At 40.5% G+C, this 19,772-nt stretch overlaps 2 protein-coding genes across 15 annotated transcripts in view; one reads left to right on the forward strand and one right to left on the reverse strand.

Moving 5' to 3' along the window:
• Cdep (Chondrocyte-derived ezrin-like domain containing protein) overlaps positions 1 to 17,254 on the forward strand; it is a 73,137-nt gene extending 55,883 nt beyond the window's left edge. For 8 of the 14 annotated variants that reach the window (XM_028308183.1, XM_028308189.1, XM_028308182.1 and 5 more), the window contains 14 exons: positions 699 to 902; positions 1,821 to 1,920; positions 2,502 to 2,646; positions 4,104 to 4,281; positions 7,964 to 8,031; positions 8,633 to 8,813; positions 10,253 to 10,390; positions 10,925 to 11,022; positions 11,341 to 11,464; positions 11,706 to 11,849; positions 13,234 to 13,337; positions 13,953 to 14,095; positions 15,341 to 15,457; positions 15,749 to 17,254. In XM_028308183.1, coding sequence (XP_028163984.1) covers positions 699 to 902; positions 1,821 to 1,920; positions 2,502 to 2,646; positions 4,104 to 4,281; positions 7,964 to 8,031; positions 8,633 to 8,813; positions 10,253 to 10,390; positions 10,925 to 11,022; positions 11,341 to 11,464; positions 11,706 to 11,849; positions 13,234 to 13,337; positions 13,953 to 14,095; positions 15,341 to 15,457; positions 15,749 to 15,797 — 1,793 coding nt within the window. In that variant the 3' untranslated portion in view covers positions 15,798 to 17,254. Of the gene's footprint in view, positions 1 to 698; positions 903 to 1,820; positions 1,921 to 2,501; positions 2,647 to 4,103; positions 4,282 to 7,963; positions 8,032 to 8,632; positions 8,814 to 10,252; positions 10,391 to 10,924; positions 11,023 to 11,340; positions 11,465 to 11,705; positions 11,850 to 13,233; positions 13,338 to 13,952; positions 14,096 to 15,340; positions 15,458 to 15,748 lie in introns of those variants that run through there. The other 6 variants (XR_003656100.1, XR_003656102.1, XR_003656099.1 and 3 more) reach the window with 3 other exon arrangements.
• Positions 17,245 to 19,772, reverse strand: part of LOC114355374 (adenylyl cyclase 78C) — a 62,184-nt gene continuing 59,656 nt past the window's right edge. The window contains exon 30 of the mRNA XM_028308181.1: positions 17,245 to 18,725. Coding sequence (XP_028163982.1) covers positions 18,478 to 18,725 — 248 coding nt within the window. The 3' untranslated portion in view covers positions 17,245 to 18,477. The remainder of the gene's footprint in view (positions 18,726 to 19,772) is intronic.

A 19,772-nucleotide genomic window follows, 5' to 3' on the forward strand; every position in this document is an offset into this window, starting at 1 on the left:
AAGTTGTATGTAGCACAACACAATGCATGCTTATTATGATTTCTGTATTTTTTATTAATGCACTTATTTGTTATTACCAATAATGTTTTTATGCATGATTAAGATTTTTTTTCAGGTTTTTTAATTATTTTAGTTTTCTTTTCAGGTCTCGCTTTCCTTTCTTATTGTTTTTTCTTATTTATTCCCTTTTTTCATAGATGTTAATTATTTCACGTTGTATCCTTATATCTCTGTAGTCATAGATGGGATGGAGATTTAGTTATCTGCTACTTTATTAAAGATGCAGTATCAAATTTGTAAAAATATTAAATCCTTTACATTACCGTTGAGGTAGCGCGCTAATTTGTCCTGAAGATGAATTGCAAATACAGTTTTGTTCCCATAGTAAAAGTGGTTTATTTTTATGTGAATACCACTAACTTATTGCAGTGGGCGTAGTGTGAGTTTACGTCAAACGCATTTGATATCGACTGCGTAAAAAAGCGACATTAGATGTATGAAAGATTGTACAGCGCCCCTAGCGGAAACTTTAAAGAACTAAAATTTTCATACATTTTTTTAACGCAGTCTATATCGAATGCGTTTGATGTAAACTCACACTACGCCCCCAGGTATCTAAATCACCACACCCAGTAGTATATTATTATTATTATGTCAATTTATATTTCTCAATATTAAAGTGTATTTTTCTATCACAGACGAGATATCTCCGGACGAAACAGAAGAGAACACGATATCATCAGCGAGTCTGTGTATGTCGCCGACGCCGGCTGAGAGAACCGAGGCGCCGCTGTGTGCGTCAACGCCACTTGCGGTCAAGTCGGGCACAACGGGTGCCTTGACCAACGGCCATGATGCAGTGGACAAGGCCAGCTCGGACGTCATCAACGGGAATGTCAATGGTGAGTTTGAGAACACTATATCATCAGCGAGCCTGTGTATGTCGCCGACGCCGGCTGAGAGAACCGAGGCGCCGCTGTGTGCGTCCACGCCTCTGGTGGTTAAGACGAATACAATAAATGCCTTGACCAACGGCCATGATGCAGTGGACAAGGCCAGCTCGGACGTCATCAACGGGAATGTCAATGGTGAGTTTGAGAACACTATATCATCAGCGAGCCTGTGTATGTCGCCGACGCCGGCTGAGAGAACCGAGGCGCCGCTGTGTGCGTCCACGCCTCTGGTGGTTAAGACGAATACAATAAATGCCTTGACCAACGGCCATGATGCAGTGGACAAGGCCAGCTCGGACGTCATTAATGGGAATGTCAATGGTGAGTTTGGAAGACGGAGATTGGTGGATTTTAATGGGTAGCTTTCTCTCCTGGAGGAGAGAGCCTTACATCACCTGACGAAGCTCACAAGCCCAAGTGATTCGATCTCAAACACTATGACAGTTTATGTTCTTCGTTCGTTCATTCGTTTCATTAGTTCACCAAATGTTTCTTTTGTTAAATTCTACCCTTGTCGAAAACGTCCGTGTCTGTTGTCAATAGGGATGTTTCCTGGGTCAAAAAGCAAGAGTTTTAATTAGTCCGTCAGTTAACTTCAAAAAATACTCTATACGTATTTTTCACTTTTTCAAACTAATGAAAATTTAAAGAGATAAAACGCGCCAAAGTTCATAAGAAGATGCGTCAATGCGTGCATAAAACTTCAACGCACCATAACTATGTAATTATTTGTTAGATTGACAAATAAAAATATATGTGTCCAATATTTTTTGATATTAAACATGACGGACTAATAATATTTTTTAGGAAACTAGCCTATTGCTTAGGGTAACATCATGAAAAAAAGTTTATTTTGAATTGTTTCAGTAAACATAGTCTCAGAATCAACATACAGCATGGACGTTTTGAGCGGAGGTGAAAGCGACGCCGGTGACACGTTGCAAAGGCGGAATAACAACAACAATAGGTAAGAATTTCTTCAATAATTTATTGACACTGTATGTAAAAAAGATGTACAGTCACGGAATGAAAAGGTTCGTCAGTTTTCAAATTGATTCCTTCAACGAATCGCGAGCACATATTACCTTTTGAAACTATGTTACAGAATAATCTCGTGTTAGAGAAAATAATCTTTAACGTTCGTCAGTAAAGTTCAAAATTATTCAGATCAAAGTTGTTTGACGATTTATCTTATCAAGAAGATTATTATGATTGATAAACTAAAACCTTATTGATTGAACCTGCCATTATTATTTCTATTAAATAAAAAAAAACTATTGTCAATTGGTCAATGTCATCATTGCATTGCACTGATGAGATAGAAAAATAAACAAGCAAAACCTTATTCGTTAGCAAACGTCATATTTATTTAAATGTTAGCAGCACTGTTTCTTGCACTGCTATGTTGGCAGATTTGACTCTTACAGTACCTAGTGCAAGCGAAAATCGACACTAAGGTGACGAACCTTTTCATTCCGCGACTGTACAAATGTAAAAAACATTGGTTGCAATAATTCAATAATGATTTATTTTGTTTCTTTTTGTCAGCATATCATCAAACCTGACGGCGGCGGTGCGTGACGGCACGATAGACGCGGCGAAGCGTCGCGGCGCCGATTTGACATACTTCATAGCTAAAGAGCTGCTCATGACCGAGCGCACTTACAAGCGGGACCTGGAGCTCGTCACTGTGGTGAGTTCTGGAACGGTGACGTCACATTCACAGTGTTTAAATATTGTGTTAGTGCGTGTAATAACAACAGAGTACGATATGACCACTCTCAGTCTTTCTGGTGTCTTGTATTACAGGTTGTCTCAACCCATATCAAGCACCAGTCTTCACAATAAGTAATATTGTTTAAAAATGCGTTATATTGTTATGTACAATATGTAATTGAAAACTTACTTGTGAAGAAATTAATAAAGATTTATTTATTTATTCCGTGGATGTCGTAAGGGATGTCTAAAAGAATTTGCAAACAATAATCAAGTTTCCCTGCCAAAAGGGCAGGGCCTATCTACTAAAAGTCTGGCGGTGTCATGCGTTAGCCATATGAGTTGGGAAGGCAGATTTTACTACTTCTAGCATTCGGTTCGCTCCGTGCAGTCTTACCAAGTAAAAGGGGTCTAGAAATAAAGAAAGAAGAAATGTTTATTCAGTATCATCAACAATCAGTCTACGTCCCTTCTTGCGTCAGTTTTCGAAAGCCCCGGGAGGAGCAAGTTTCACTAACATGTTGGATATCAGGTTGGACTGTGTATCTGTGAGCACGTAGAATTTTGTCCAATGACCCCAAGCTACCCATTCTTATCGCTCGCGCGTAATTAAACCTAAAAAGGATTTAGGACGCTATTTGGATCAAATATGTAATTGCTCAATAATGAATAATAAATAAATAAAATAAATAAAAATAAATTATGTTGCTGTCGCGCTCGCACACTCACTGCGGGCGCCCGTCGCACAGTCGCGACAGCAATATAATTACGGGCGAGCGATAAGGATCAGTAGCTAGGGGTCATTGGACAAAATTCTACGTGCTCACAGACCAGACTATAGTGTGAGTTCACATCAAACGCGCTCACTCAAAAAATGACATTAAATGTATGACTGATTGTACGTACAGCGCCCGTAGCGGGAAACCAGGGTTCGAAAATATCCGATATTTATTATAAATATCAAAATATCGGATATTTATGATATATATCCGATATATATCAACTTTGATATATATCAATTTTGTATGAAAGCCATAGTATTATTTTATTGTATTATTCATGAATACTATTGCATATGTGTTACATAAACATGTTTTTAATGTTTTTAAACTTAAAATCAGACAAATAAAGCAAAAACATAAAATATTCTGTTAAATACGGCAAAATCAACTAAAAAAATAAAAATCTTATGTCAAAAAGTACAAATACAGTAACAAATTTTAAAAGTTGATATACATCATCAAAACCGGCTGGATATATATCGGATATATATCCGATATATATCTGATATATATCTTGATATATATCCCTTGATATATATCCTCGAACCCTGCGGGAAACGTCCAAAAACTAAAAAGTTCACTAGTGAGCGCGTTTGATTTAAACTCACATTCAGCCCACTGATATCTTAATACCTCTTACCTTTGCTTGCAGTCGTGGTCGCGTCGCGTATCATCTTTAGCGGCCCGCGGGAGCGCGAGCGCGGAAGCGGCGGGTGCCCTAGCACGCGCGTGCTTAGCGCTCGAGCCTCTAGCACTGGCTTGCGGTGCGCTGCTGGCGCGGCTGGACCGCACGCTCGCCGCCGCGCACGCGCCGCCGCACGACGAGCTGGGTACGCTGTTTATTTATTAACTTAGCGCGCGCGTCTATATAGTCTGGTCCTTGAGCACATAGAATTTTGTCCAATGACCCCAAGCTACCCACCCTTATCGCTTGCGCGTAATTATATTGCTGTCGCGACTGTGCGACGGGCGCCCGCAGTGAGTGTGCGAGCGCGATAGCAACATAATTACGCGCGAGCGATAAGGATGGGTAGCTTGGGGTCATTGGACAAAATTCTACGTGCTCACGGACCGGGCTTTAGCACTCGAGCCACTAGCGTTGGCGTGCGGCGCGCTGCTGGCGCGGCTGGACCGCACGCTCGCCGCCGCGCACGCGCCGCCGCACGACGAGCTGGGTGCGCTGTTTATTTAGTTACTAGCGGCCGCCCGCGACTTCGTAGTGCTTGTTCACGTAGGTACGCGCGGGCGCGGGGGCGGGTGCGGGCGCGGGTAACGTTGCGAGCTCGTGTTCACATTAACCACCAGGCGTTCGCGCGAGTGTGACGTGCGCGCGCGCACGCCGCCGCTAGTTTGACATGAACACACACAAACATCTTCACGCGTTGAAATTACCGCGAGCGCTCCGCGCGCGCCAGTCGCTAGCTTGCCCGCTAGTTAGACCGCACCTGCGTTTCGTACGTGAACACTTGGAATCACTACATACAGTCGTGGTCAACTAATTAGGGACGTTATATGACTAAAACACAAGACCGTCTCTCCAGTCCCAAAAAAAAATCTTCACGAGGCTTTGTAGCTTGTGCCTATTAATAACAAGTAATTTGGCTAGTATTCTAAATATTTAAAGGCCAGAAAAGAAACTAGCTAGTTGCGATCAATATTTTTGAAATAAATAAATCATTGCCACCTACACATTTATTGACCTAGGGATGGACAACTAATTAGGGACACGTAACATTTTTACTGTAAATGTAAATAAATTGGAAATTATTTAAGTGTTTATTACATAAAAAGTTTTCATTAATAAATATAGAATACAAAACAAAATCATCAAACGTATTTTTATAACCAATATGGTTGGTTTTGTTGGTTATAACCATTTGACATCGGCGCGGCATGGATGCAATCAAATCATTACAGGTTTCTAAAGAAATATTATTCCAAATACCATTAAATGCCACGAAATGCTGATTTTTAGTGCCAGTACGTTGAGCTGCAACTTTTTCCTTCGTTTCATACCATAAGCTCTATAGGGCTTAAGTCTGAGTTGTTTTCGGGCCAATCTAGTACCGTCACTGACTGTTGCGCTAGGAATTATTAAACAGAGTACGCGGTATGTTTTGGGTCGTTATCGTGTTGAAATGTTCATGAGACTGGTAAGACTTCTTCAGCATACGATAGCATCGTTTTCTCCAATATTTATTTGTATTGGAATTGCTCAAGTTTAACTTCAGTTCTTTTTATAGGTTACACTCTATGTCCAGAAAAACAGTCCCAGATTTTTATTTTGCCGCCTGTATGTTTCACCTGCTTCTTCGTTTACTTTGGTATCATTTCGGACTTTACAGGTCGTCGCACGTATTGTCTGTCATCGGATGAAATAAGATTTATCTTGATTTCATCAGAAAACAGCACATTTATCCATTGAGCAAAAGCCTAATGTCCATACTTTCTTGCAAACGCCAATCTTGCTTCTTTGTGTTCCATCTTCAGTAGTGGAACTTTTCGAGGAACTCTTCCTACAAGCTTTGCCTCCACCAGTCGCCTTCCGACGGTCCTCGCAGATACTCCAGCAGTCGGTTCTGGTCCAAAAATCTCGCTCTTGATCAGAACGAAACCCTTAAAGGGGTCTCTCTTTGCGAGAGTGACCATTCTGCGATCCATCTTGTGGGGTTGTTTTTATTGGCCTCTTCCTTCTAGGCATACTTTCTGTGGTTTCATGATTTTGAAATAAGCCACTGCATCGTAGATTCATGTTTTTGGAACATTTCAGATGATCTGCAATTTACCGGTATGGCCATCCACACTGATAAAGATTGATTATAACTTAGCGCATTGTTGCTTTTCTTTCAGCCCATTACCTTTCATAATTTGATGAGTTTTTAACTCGCAAGATAAGAATATCGCTTTTTAAATTGACGCCGAAATTACAAATGAACAGAATAAAAGTTATTACTTTTTATTTTTTTAATTTAGAAGGAAAAACTTAACCGTCCCTAATTAGGTGGCCAGGCCGTCCGTACCATAATTACCGATTCATGTGATTTGATTAAGATTTTTTATTAAGTTAATAAGTTTTTTTGTTGTTATTGTATTCTGTTAAATAGAGTACTTGATAGTCAATATGTTTACAAAGTAACAGCCAGTAATATTGAATGAAGCTCACAATAATAGGATATGAACACTTAGTATTGCTTAGTATTATATCTGTCCCTAATTAGTTGACCACGACTGTATGTTTGATATTTCGTCACCGCGCCCGCCACCGCGCCCGCGAGGCAACGTGAACAAGTACGTACGCCTTAGCGCGCGCGTGTTTAGCGCTCGAGCCACTCGCGCTGGCGTGCGGCGCGCTGCTGGCGCGGCTGGACCGCACGCTCGCCGCTGCGCACGCGCCGTCGCACGACGATCTGGGTATGCTGTTTGTTAACTACTTCGATAGCTTATCCGAATATGAGTTCCCCAGTGTCGTCCAGGCACAACACAATCAACAAAACACAGAAACAATCGAACAGGTACCTTGTCTGCCGCCGCGCTGCTGGTAGGTACTCTGTAGGATGCCGCCGGCCGGTGGTTAGGGCTTCGCCCGGTGTCTTCGGTGGTTCACTAACTTCAAGCAAAGTACGGTGGAGGCCTCACACACAAAACATTTCCAAAAAGTCACCAAATTTCACATTTCCGTTGGAGCACACAATAAGCGTGGCACTCGCGAAGCCGGCCCAGACGCGAGAGAGCGCGTTGCATAGTTTTCGTTCGTTTGCCGTCGTGGAGCGCGGCGCTGCTGGTAGTCGCGCGCGCTCGCCGTGTAAGTTTTGGCGGGACGGAGTTGGCGGCAGATTTAAATAGGTCCCGCGCAATCGTACCGTGCTCATTGAAAGCATGTGTGCCTGAACACTGTTTATTTAGTTATTTATAACAAAACCCCACTTCAAACGTGATTTTCAACCGACTTCAAAAAAAAGGAGGAGGTTCTCAATTCGACCCGTATGTTTTTTTTTTTCTATGTTTGTTACGCGATAACTCCGCCAATTATGAACCGATTTAAACCATTCCTTTTTTCGGCGTATAGGTAATACCTCAAGGGTGGTCCCATTTAAATTTAATAATAGAAAAAACAACCCCCAAGGGTGGAAAATTGGGGATGAACTTTTTTATACGCAATATCTCCGCCGATTATAAAAGGGTTTTATTTTTTAAAAAAGTTATTACAGATATACAGATCCTCGGACTTGCTTGTTACGGCGCTTCTACTCAGCACTTGCCAAAAGTTTGTCTCAAAGCGCTGGTAGGGCAAAAAAGAATGAGACATGTATAGGCTCCTTAAGAGCATTTGACGATTTGTGAGCACTAATTTAATTAGTCTATGCAAATAAAGATAATTTAGATTTTTGATTTTGATCTACAGCCATTTGTATTTGCAGTAACATATTTTACAACTAGCATTAATTAACTTCCCTACATTAGCAATGTGGATGTGTGTGATCGATTTGAACGAAATAATAATATTGTTCACAGATAACGAGGAACCGGAATACAGAAAAATTGATGAGTTACTACTAGAATACCTTTCGAATACGTATGATGTAAGTACCTTTTGAAATCAGTCACAGTATAATTTCATAGAGTAGTGACAGGATGGATTATTAAGGGCCTCCGCTAAAACTAGCGGGTGTACGGACGAAACGGTACGCATCCGACGCGTGCGCAGTCTAATTTTCGGTACAGAAATGAGCGCGGGGGCGCCCGCGCAAGTTTTGGCGGAGGCCTTAAGATCTTTTATGATGTAAATGACCTTTAAGCTTCTTGTACATGCTAAGGAATTTCACCGTGTCTGCTGCAGACAAGACTAGAATTTCGTCGGACCTAGCTACGAAAAATTGTCACACAGTGTCCGCCACGTGCTGTATCTCGCGCAGACAAGAATTATTTCTTGGTCAGCGCCGGAGCAATGTGCACGGTTCGTGTGTAGAAACGACACGAATTTTTGCGTAGGCCCAGCGACATTTCTTAAGGTTCAGCCAAACCAACGCGATCACACGCGATCAGCCGGCGCGCAGCGATGGCGATCAATACATTTAAGTCTGATCACCATCGCTGCACGCCGGCTGTTCGCGTGTGATCGCGGTGGTTTGATTGAACTTTTAGCATGTATAAGCGGCCTTTTTGATTTAAATTCCCTTCCAGGCCTACACGCAGTACACGGAACGAGTGGGCACGCTAGTGGGTCTCGTGGAGAGCGTGCGGCGAGTGGACGCCGCCGCCCGGCAGGAGTGCGCGGCGTTCGAGGCGCAGTCGCCGCTGCCGCTCGCCTGCCTGCTGCTGCGGCCGCCGCACCGCGCGCTGCGTCTGTACACCGTCGCCGCCGGTACGTGCGGTCTTAACTCCTACCACAGAATAATAATAAGTACTACGTATAGCTACACGCAGTACACGGAGCGCGTCGGCACACTAGTGGGTCTGGTGGAGAGCGAGCGTCTATACACCGTCGCCGCGGGTACGTGTGGTCTTAACTCTTAACACAGAATAATATCTTCTAAATATTAAAAGGAGAAACTGACTGACTGACTGACATATCAACGCACAGCCTAAACGGCTTAACGTAGGCACTTGAAATTTGGAAGGGACGTAGCTTAGGTACCGTAGAGGTGCACTAAGAAAGGAAATTCCCGAAATTCCCACGGGTACGGGAATTACCGGGAAAATCCTTTTGTATGAAAAATCTAAACCGCTTAAGTTAGACGCTTGAAATTTGGCATGCAGGTACCTTAGTAAACTGAAAGCTTAGTTATAACAGGATATTGCAAAATTCCCACTGGAACGGGAGTTAGCGGGAAAATCCTTTTGTATGAAAAATCTAAACCGCTTTAGTTAGACGCTTGAAATTTGGCATGCAGGTACCTTAGTAAACTTAAAGCTTAGTTACAACATAATATTGCAAAATTCCCACTGGAACGGGAGTTAGCGGGAAAAAACTTTTGTATGAAAAAATCTAAACCGCGTAAGATAGATGAAGGGGCTAAAACGGGATCTACGCGTACGAAGTCGCGGGCGGCCGCTAGTAAGTACTACGTATAGCTACGCTCAGTACACGGAACGCGTGGGCACACTAGTGGGTCTCGTAGAGAGCGTGCGGCGAGTGGACGCCGCCGGTACGTGTGGTCTTAATATCACACTAATATCATGGTATCACCGTCATAGCACACTTATCAACCCGGAAAGGGATCAACACTGTTGCCTTTCGCCGCACAGTAAACCGAGGCGAGGCGTTTACTCTATTGTATTTATTTATTGTTTTACCAACAGGGTGCAGATGAGTGTGTGTTACAGTACGGAATTTCATACAAAGAACACTGACCGCCTCGAGTTAATACAGTTACGATCCGTTTTCGGGTTGATAAGTCCTTTAACAGTTGACACCACTGGCGAGTGACAGGACCTTACTCTATAGTGGCGATGGTTTGGTGAGAGTAAATGCGATAGTCCTCCTACCGCTTCAAATCTTACCAGTTGGCGCCAATTTTTAAGTCACGGGACATGACCTTACTCTACGGTGACTCCAACTGGTTAGGCCAAACAAGATAGCCCTCAGTCTCACCGTCTCAAGGGGGAAGCAGTCGGCTTATAAAAGTTCAGTCGCCTCTGCCCTTCATTCAAGTGTTTACAGTCGAGGCCATCACTGAGTGCGAAATATCGAATGAATGAATCGAATGAAGCAGTTGACAGTTGCTTCAAATATTGGCTTGTGTTTGTGTGAGTTTTATTAATCTAAGCAGTAAATAGTATTACGAGCCTTTTTGTTTGCAGAACTGTACGCAGCCGTGGGTACGGCGGCGGCGGCGCAGGCGTTGGATTTAGCAAAACGCGCGGGAGCGGCGGCGCGCTCGCAGTTACGTCACGCAGAGAACCACGCCGCACTCTGCCAGCTGCAGCGCGACATAGTGGGTATGGCTCGACGCTACTGACTCTTGGACATGTTCCTTAGGCTTGTATCACTCGCAACTGACCACTGAATACGGCAGTTGGTATCTTTAGCTCGCGTTATCGCTACTTACCGCTAAATATTGCAATCGATATCGCCACTCAATTGATATACTTATTAGACTTGTGCTAAAGCAGTTGACATGTACTGCATAAGCTTGCTCTACTGACGCCGATTGTGGCAGTTCATCATACCACCGTCCATTTTCATCTCATTATCATCATCATCTCAGCCATAGGATGTCCACTGCTGAACATAGGCCTCCCCCAATGCTTTCCATGTTGTCCGATTGGTAGTGGCCTGCGTCCAGAGCCTTCCTGCTACCTTTATCCACCTTATGGGTGGACGTCCCACGCTTCCATCCCACCCGTCCATTTTACTTTCTGAATATCCTGCATACTAACAAAGTGCATGGAATATAATTACATAATTCTGTCCACTTGGATTTTGATTTTTCATAATCAATACTTACATAGATTTTTGATTTTGTTTTGCAGGTTACGATAAACTGCTAGTAGCTGATAGAGAATTCGTCAGATTAGGCTGCGTGTACAAACATTCCACACGGGGACTGCAGCAAAGAATGTTATTTTTGGTAAGTTACTTAACCATAGTCATAGTTATTCACATTGTTTATTACTCACGTATGGAAGTGTATTTTATGTTTCTTGTTGGCCCAAACTATACAATTGATTTTATGGCTGATGATTAGAACTACATCAGTATTAAAGCTCGATGCTGCTCGAGCAAAAATAGCTTTATTTTTCAAGTCATTAAAGAACACATTGGCAAGATAATGTTTAATGATGAATAAGAACTACATCAGTATTAAAGTTCGATGCTGCTCGAGTAAAAATAGCTTTATTTTTCAAGTCATTAAAGAACACATTGGCAAGATAATGTTTTGTTTCAGTTCAGTGATATCTTAGTAGTGGCGTCTCGAGCGGGCGGCGGCCATTTTCGAGCGCACTCCGCCATCCCTCTGCACATGCTAGTGCTCAAACATGCCGACTTGCCGCATTCCTTCGTGCTTGAAGGTATGGGCACATTTAATGTTTGTAATTTGACCTTTACGGCCCGGTTTCTGAATTGATTTTAGCTTGAGCGTGCTCATTTGATACTAAGGTTTTAATTTTTTATATTACGTTCATGCTTAAGTAGAGTACGTGCAAGCTAAAAATCTATTCAGTAACCGGGGGCAAGTATCTGAAACTTTACTAAAATATGAACTCAGAAGTTATTTTGAAAGATATTTAGTGGTTGGTTTGTTACTTTCAGGGGAAGATGTTCAACTATTGATTAGTACGAGTAATGACCAAGAGTACGCTGGGTGGACGCGGGCGTTCGATGAAACTATAGCAAATGCGCATGAAAACCCTACGGAAATAGACACGGAGTTAACGCCTTATGAGCACGATATGGGTAAGTGTAGACAAGAATATTGTTGTTATTCAATTCAATATTAAATTTACTAATTAAAAAGTTGGATACGTGGTCACAGTAATAAGATAGTAGGTAAAAACGTGTTTTAGGCAATTTAGAAAAATTGCTGAGGACCTGGAGCAGCTTTATGGCTTTATGGACGTCTATGATATACCTATGCACTACATTAATGACTTGGAAATTTGATACCATCAATCAACTTCATAGATTTTATAGATCAAACGACATCATTTATTATTAAAAATGCACTATATGCCACAGTTCTATCTACCCATTTTTGGTCGTCTCGTTCTAAAGCAAAGAATTTCCATTTGGCAAGAGCGAGAGAAAAACGGAAATGGGTAGCTGGAACTGTTGGCCACTGTACTACCTCTTTGATACTATTATCAGAGTAAATACAAATGAGTAGGTCATCTTCATAAAAACGCCCGAGCGCGGTTTGTATGTGAGCGCGCCAATACGTATGCGGCGCGCACGCACACACTGACAAAATTTAGCGTTGATTAGCGGGGAGTTGCCCCGAATTTTGTCAGTGTGTGCGTGCGCGCNTTGATTAGCGGGGAGTTGCCCCGAATTTTGTCAGTGTGTGCGTGCGCGCCGCATACGTATTGGCGCGCTCACATACAAACCGCGCTCGGTGCGTTTCTATGAAGATGACCTACTTATTTGTATCTACTCTGCTATTACTTGCGCACGAGTTATGCATAGCTTATTTTTATTGCTATATGACCTAGAAATAAGAATAACAACAAAAAATTGTTCTGAATTTGCTTAATTGTGTAAAAAATAGAAAAATTCATATCAATGAATGTATGAAACATGAACATAGAGATGATTCAATTTGTTGCCAAATATATTTTTTTCTTTCTTTCTTTCATTCTTTCTAATTATTAAAACATACCAAACATCCGTTTAAGATTCATTCTCACAAGAGAAAATTTAAAATAGAGTCCAAATATTTATTAAAAATGAAAAGTTCTAATTTCCTGACATGTTCCATAGAAGATTGTTCGCATAAAAATCTAACCCTATCATGCTTTCAGGTTACTGGCCTTGGTAACGTCGTCTCTCAAATCTCACTATATTTTGATAAAAGCGTGCCCCTTGTTCTTGCGAATAAGCCCCCATAATTATTTATAAATAGATATATCCCAATGAGAATGGGACGTGCATCTTTAGAGACATTCTACTATGAAGATGGAAAATTCAAATCCCTATAACTTCTTAAAAAGCAAATATTTTCGATTTGTAATCGCACTTTTTTATATAAATTTGCTTATATAATCAGAATATAATAAGTAAAATCCATGCGCAAAAAAAATTTTTTTTTTGTTTACCGGTATTATTTACGTGTTCATTGCAGCGGAGGAATCGTTGAGCGCAGGCGGCGCGGGCGGCGGCCTGGCGCACGTGTGCTGGCATCGCGCCACGTCTCTCGCGCGGGATCAGCTGCACCTGGCTATGCGGGTAAGTAAACCATTGTTCAGAGACGACAATGGGCTTCTATTTTCAGTTGAATTGTGTCAAAAGCAGAAAGTTCAATTCTAACTTCTAATGATTACATTTTCAAGGTAAAAGTTGAAGTTTTCATTTATTTCAATTAGGTTTTTAAAAAAGCAGTGAAGACACCTGAAAACGTAGAATTTGGAGCGTTATTATTATTAAGCCGTGTATTTGCTATGTTTACCTAAATTCGCATTCACAATGAAGTATGATTTTAATTCTTAAAAGACGTGATCTTGTAGGTCAGTATCGACGAGAAGCTTATAAATAGCTTTTTTCTTATAATTGTCTCTTATTTTTTACCCAACTGCGCCAGAAGGAGGGTTATTTATTTTCTAAAAAGGTACTACTAAAGTCCGGTTGCCGAGCACATAGAAATTCGTCCAATGACCCCAAGCTACCCACGAGACGGTGCGACGCGCGGCCGCAGTGAGTGCGCGAGCGCGACAGCAATATAATTACGCGCGAGCAATGAGGAGCTTGGGTTCATTAGACGAAATTCTGTCTGTACGGCGACCGGACTTTACCTACTTTGGTACAAAAAACATTAGTATTTATTTATGTTCCCTCCCTGCGCAGACGCAGCTGTCGGGCTACCTGCTGCGCAAGTTCAAGAAGTCGCCGGGCTGGCAGAAGTTGTGGGTGGTGTTCGCGCAGTTCACGCTGTTCTTCTACAAGGCCTGGCTCGACGACGCGCCGCTCGCCTCGCTGCCGCTGCTCGGGTAAGTTACAGCTTTTGAACATACTCAATACAAAAGGTCTTACAGAATATAATTAGATCACCGTGAACCTACTAACTACTACTGTCTGAATATCACCTGCTTAGTGAATGTAGGACTATTTTCAAGGAATGCGGGTTTTCGCGAATGAACAATCCGCCAGATGGCAATACGTAGACACGAGGTCCAAATGCTGCATGATTGGTTATTTTTGACATGACATTGATAGATATGTCAAAATCCATCAATCACGCAGCAGTCAGACCCCACAGCCACGTTCCGCCATCTAGCGGATCTTTCATTCGCGAAAACCCTCATTGTGAAGAGCGGATTCAGGATCATGGACTAGAATACACGTTTTTCCCGCACTTTCATACATTTTCTGGGTTGTCCACGTCCGGCTCTGGTCACGATTCTGGCCGCAGTGGCAGGCAATTAACTAGTAACGTAACGTAACGTAACGATTAAAAATAGTTAAGTAATGTTGCCCAAATACGGCTTATAAGTTGTTTTACAGTTTCCGTACCTAAAAAAAATCATCATTGCAATTCACTGATGAAAAGAAACAGTAGGTACCTACTACCTACAATACTTATTACATACAATTCGTCACATTTAGCTTGACTTATAAACACGACTTATGCAATTTCATTGTATATGTTACGGTTAATGTGATAAATTGAAAATTATTAATAATAACCGGTTATTATGAATAATTCCCGAGAGTCGCGGTAAAAGTGATAAATTAATCACATTTAACAGTGATTATTTAATAATTCAACCTTAGTACTAACAAATTTCATAAAAGAGAACAACATCTTGTGTACGTCTTCGTGTACAGCCAAACTTTTGAACGTTTTGATATCATATATTAATATAATTTGGCATAATGAGTTTGGAATGTTTCTTGCATAATATTACTTTTCCATGATGCCTATAACATAATGTTTTGATTTAAAGTGAAAAATAGGTTAAGGTGCGGCGGGGGTGGCCCTTGGGCCGCCTAAGCCGCCTATTTAGTTTTATACACACATAAATGACCTCATATTAATCACATTTACCAAATCATGCGGTAATTATTCATAATAACCGGCGATTATTCATAATTTTCACATTTATCACTTTGACCGTAACATATACGGTGATTTGTTACTAATAGTCCTGCATTTATTTGTTGGTCTTTTCTGGTTCTGCAGTCTTGTTCATCTTTGAACAATATTCCTACAAATAAAACATTTCTCTTCACAGATACGGCGTGAGCGCACCGAGCGCGGGCGACGGCATCGACAAAGACTTCGTGTTCAAGCTGCAGTTCAAGAACCACGTGTATTTCTTCCGGGCAGACAGCATGTTCACGTACAACAGGTAGGTAACTTATTAAATTTGTTGTATGTAGAAGACAACTCACAACAACAGGTAGTTGTTGTGAGTTGTCTTCTACATCGTCACGTTATCATACAATAGGTAACAAACTTCTTAGGGGTCGACTATTTCAGCTCCAGTCAATAATTCTAATTCGTTCGAATTCAGATCGTTACCATATCAAATCGCGTTTAGGAGACAATCATTACCCTTATATTAACATTATTTTATTATTACTTGATGTTTGTTATTTATTTATATGAATAAACCAAAAGATACAATTTGTTTCCGCAGATGGGTTGAAGTCTTGCAAACATCGATGGTGCAATCGGATCACAATTAGTTTTAATATCGTAAAATAGTATTATTCAATGTAAATGTTTTGTCACATTCTAATTATTTTAAATGTTCGCCAATAAATTATTAATATACAAAGACAATACAAAATATTGGTGCCATAGCGATATATTATTCAAATGTCTATCAAAATATTTTATTAGATCAATATTATGCATATAAATCTTGCCCCCTTTTATAGATTTTACGAAATTCTTGAATAAAATCTTGATGTATTGAATTAATATATTCACATGAAAGTGCCTTTATAGCATTATTTAGTCCAGATATTACTTTGTTGTATTTATATTTATTTAAGTTCGTATATTAGCACTAGTTTGATTCCAGCTAGTACCTTATTTAGATGAATTTACTGAAACGTGATGTCACACATTAGGTCTAAGTGTATGTGTTCCATTTAAAGGAATTTGTCTTCGTGTAGCAGCTGTGGGAGTTTATATTTTTTCATTCGGGTTTTATCTTGTTGACTATATTGCAATAAAAAAAAAATTTAAGTTGGTACATAAATCGCCCACCAAATGAACTTGGCAGTGCTACAAATGAGTATTTTAGGGGTAGTAAAGGTATACAGTACAATTTCGTGTTAAGAAAAGTGTGTAATGAACACAGACGAAAAGGTATAAAAATAAATTGAGTTGAGAGAGTATAGCAATGCCCAATGCTGTCATGTCATATTCTTGTTCATACATTTTAATATTCCGGAACTGTTGAGATAAAAGAAAAAAGAGTATTGGAAAAAATCCATTACATCGATATACATCGTGCGTTTGAAGTATTTTTGAGTTCATTTTATGATATTAGCAGCATAATTTGTGATATTTAACGGCAATAAGGTCACATGACACGTGCCAATGTTTTTGATATTTTTGATGACGGAAGAATGAGTGTGGGTATATTTTACCCGACACCTACTTTATGTTTATTTAAAAGACTATGATGAATTGATAGAATAAGCAATAATAAATGTATTTAAATACTGGAGCTAATTTGGGGATTTTAATCGTAGCATTTGTTTCTAAAACGTTTTTGGAATTGTGTAGCGCTTGGGAAATAGCAATCTCTATAAATTAATACATAAATATGTGATGCTTAACAGTAATACACGTACCTTAGTAGATGAGTGGTAATATTTTTATAAATTATATTCTCCGTCTCGGTGCGGTTAGATTCGCGGGCCAAATCTTTGCAACTGTAATAATATTATTATCATGTGATATATGTTTCCAGCTAGATCCACATTAGACTAGTGTATGTTGTTCATCTCAACAAGTGATAGCGATTTATTAATTTTATCAATCAAGGATGTGACGTATTTCCAAAGCTATATTAATTAGTTTTATATTACGAATTATTTATAATTATACCCGTAAGTTTCATATTTGTATTCCAACAGTGTTTATAAAACGATTGGATGAATGAAACGAATAAAATGCTGCGTTCGAATTCCATGTTTTATTTCATAAACGTCAGTTTGAAGAAATCTTTAGTTTAATACCTATAAAATAATTTGGCTTTGGTAACATTAATGTATATATTTTACTTATCGCTACAACGGATGATATAATTAAAACAACTATTACATGTTCACATAAACTTTCCAGATCTGAAAATAATACTATGTACAATATGCAATGTAAATACAGCGTATTATACACGCACTGATAAAATATGCTTGAGATCATTTTATCTTTGGCATCGCTTACTACTTTTGGCTAAATACTACTTACAATTATATCTTTCATACTCATATCCACAACTTGTATTCATTCTGTACATTGTTCTTTGTGTATTCGAGTTTCTGTAGAAGCTTTGTGCGATTTATGTGTTATACAAAGATAAGGTAATTGCACACGATGCGTTGCGGCGCCCAACGGAAATATGTTGCTACATTGGCGGTCAAAAGCATGACACTGAAGTTACACCAATCATAGATTTGGATCTGTGTTATACACCTTGCGTCATTGTGACGTGTGTATAGTAATAGATTGCATCAATCCTTGGTGATTGGCTACTACAAGACTGGTTTGCATATTTGAAATCTATAGCTATCAGAACTGGCCAAATCTTACCTTTATACTCTCGAGTGTCGGCCACAGCACAGGCCGCTAACATAATTCATCATCTCTTTTTGGTCCCTAACATCTAAGGGTTCACAAGTTCTGACCGTAACACATTAAGCTCTAACAGTAGATAAGCATAAAGCAATATAATATAAACAGCGTCGAACATAACGTCGACGAAATGTTATAAAAATAGACAAAAGCCAAAAATGCTTAAAATATTTACAATAGTGTCTTCTTTTAGAAGAGTTTAGTTAGCGTTTTCCTTTGCATCCCCTTTAATAAAATAGTACATACAACTTAATATCGAGTACGTAATTATATTACCGACATAGATTTTACAATTTATTTACAACATGGTACATACGATTGTACTTTTATCTACATATATTAAATGCATATTTTGTGCTTAATTCTAAATACATTTCGAAAACTAAAATTATTTTGTGCAAACACAAATCTTATATAAATATTCTCAAATAAAAAATATAAGGTTTATCTTTGGGAACGTTCCATACTCTGCAACATTAATATTAATCGGTGTACATAGAAGAATCATGTCATATATGTATCTGTTAAGATATTTTCGTCTTTAATTAAAATAGTTCACATCCTCGTGGTGACAGCGTCCCCGTTTTCCTTGTGTTCGTCATCCAGCTGTTCCTTGCTCCGCTTGTCCTTGTTCCGGCTGCGGAAGAAGGACGCGGTGGTGACGGAGCGGAAGCGGAACGAGCCCGGCGCTCCGTTAGCGACGGAGTTCACGGAGCCCTCTTTGGAATACTGCTCGCGAATCTTCGGAGATTTGTCTCGCGGCCGCGTGCGGTAGGAAAAGCTGGCCGCTTTGAGTCTTGCACCTGGAGACAATGGAATGTATTAAGGCTCTGTTCAAGTAATAAAGTTAATGTCAAAGTGAACCATTGTTAATGGAAGCTGCAATAGGCGCTCAATAGAGCCCACGCTAGCGTCTATGGTATCTCTTATAAGTTCTGAGGCTCAGAATAGTGCAGTGCACGATGCTTGTATGCTAAAGACACGCAGATGGAGCTCCTTCCCTCTCTCAGTAGGAAGTAGCCAGACAAGTTATAGCGATGTTTTACATATAGCCTCAGCTTGGCCAGTTGTGTGCACAATGGCTGCTGGTTGTTGGATAATGTATGGCGTGAAGAGGACGATGGAGCTCCTCCCTTGTAGTTCCACTGCAAATATCTAGGTGAGGTTACTAAATCTTTGTTTTGTCATCTGTTATCCGCTTCCGGGAAGTCGAACCTTAACTTCTAACTCCTCTTATGTTCTTTTGATTAATTTCATTGCGAGTCCAATAACTGTTAAGTTTCCCCCGAGACAAACTTGACTTTCAAATACCCAACCCGTTTTTATTGGCGGTCAAGCTGTAGATCCTGGCTGTACAGGAGTTGCAGCAGTCGGAACGACACGTGGGACGTAAGTCCCATACTAAGATCCAATTTATTTTGTAACTTATTATTGGTATCGTTGGATAGAGCTCGTTAAGCACTTTCAGGATCCAGTTTTTGGACATCTTGTATAGTTTAGAAATAATCGAGTGAGATCACTTATCCTTTCCACCCTGTAGAAGAGGTATGTGTTTAGAGCTCGCACGAGCGCACGCGCAAGCTTAGCCTAGGTCTTACCTAGCCCCAGCTTGGGCGGCTGCGCGGCGGGGGCATTTTTGCAGACGAGAGACACTGTATGGCGATGAAGTTCTTTCCACAATATAGTTCCACTGTGAGTAGCTAGAAGAGTATGTGTTAGAGTCTCGCAAATTTCTCCGTGTGCATCGAAAAATGAGCAGCGCATGCCTCCGTCACCCGGAGGTGATTGCGATTTCAAGACGATAGGCACTATATGGCGATGAATCATATAATTCCACAGTGAGTAGGTGG

This window comes from Ostrinia furnacalis, unplaced genomic scaffold (assembly GCF_004193835.3).
Source record: "Ostrinia furnacalis isolate ACB-3 unplaced genomic scaffold, ASM419383v2 OfSCF2395, whole genome shotgun sequence".
Lineage (NCBI taxonomy): Eukaryota > Metazoa > Arthropoda > Insecta > Lepidoptera > Crambidae > Ostrinia > Ostrinia furnacalis.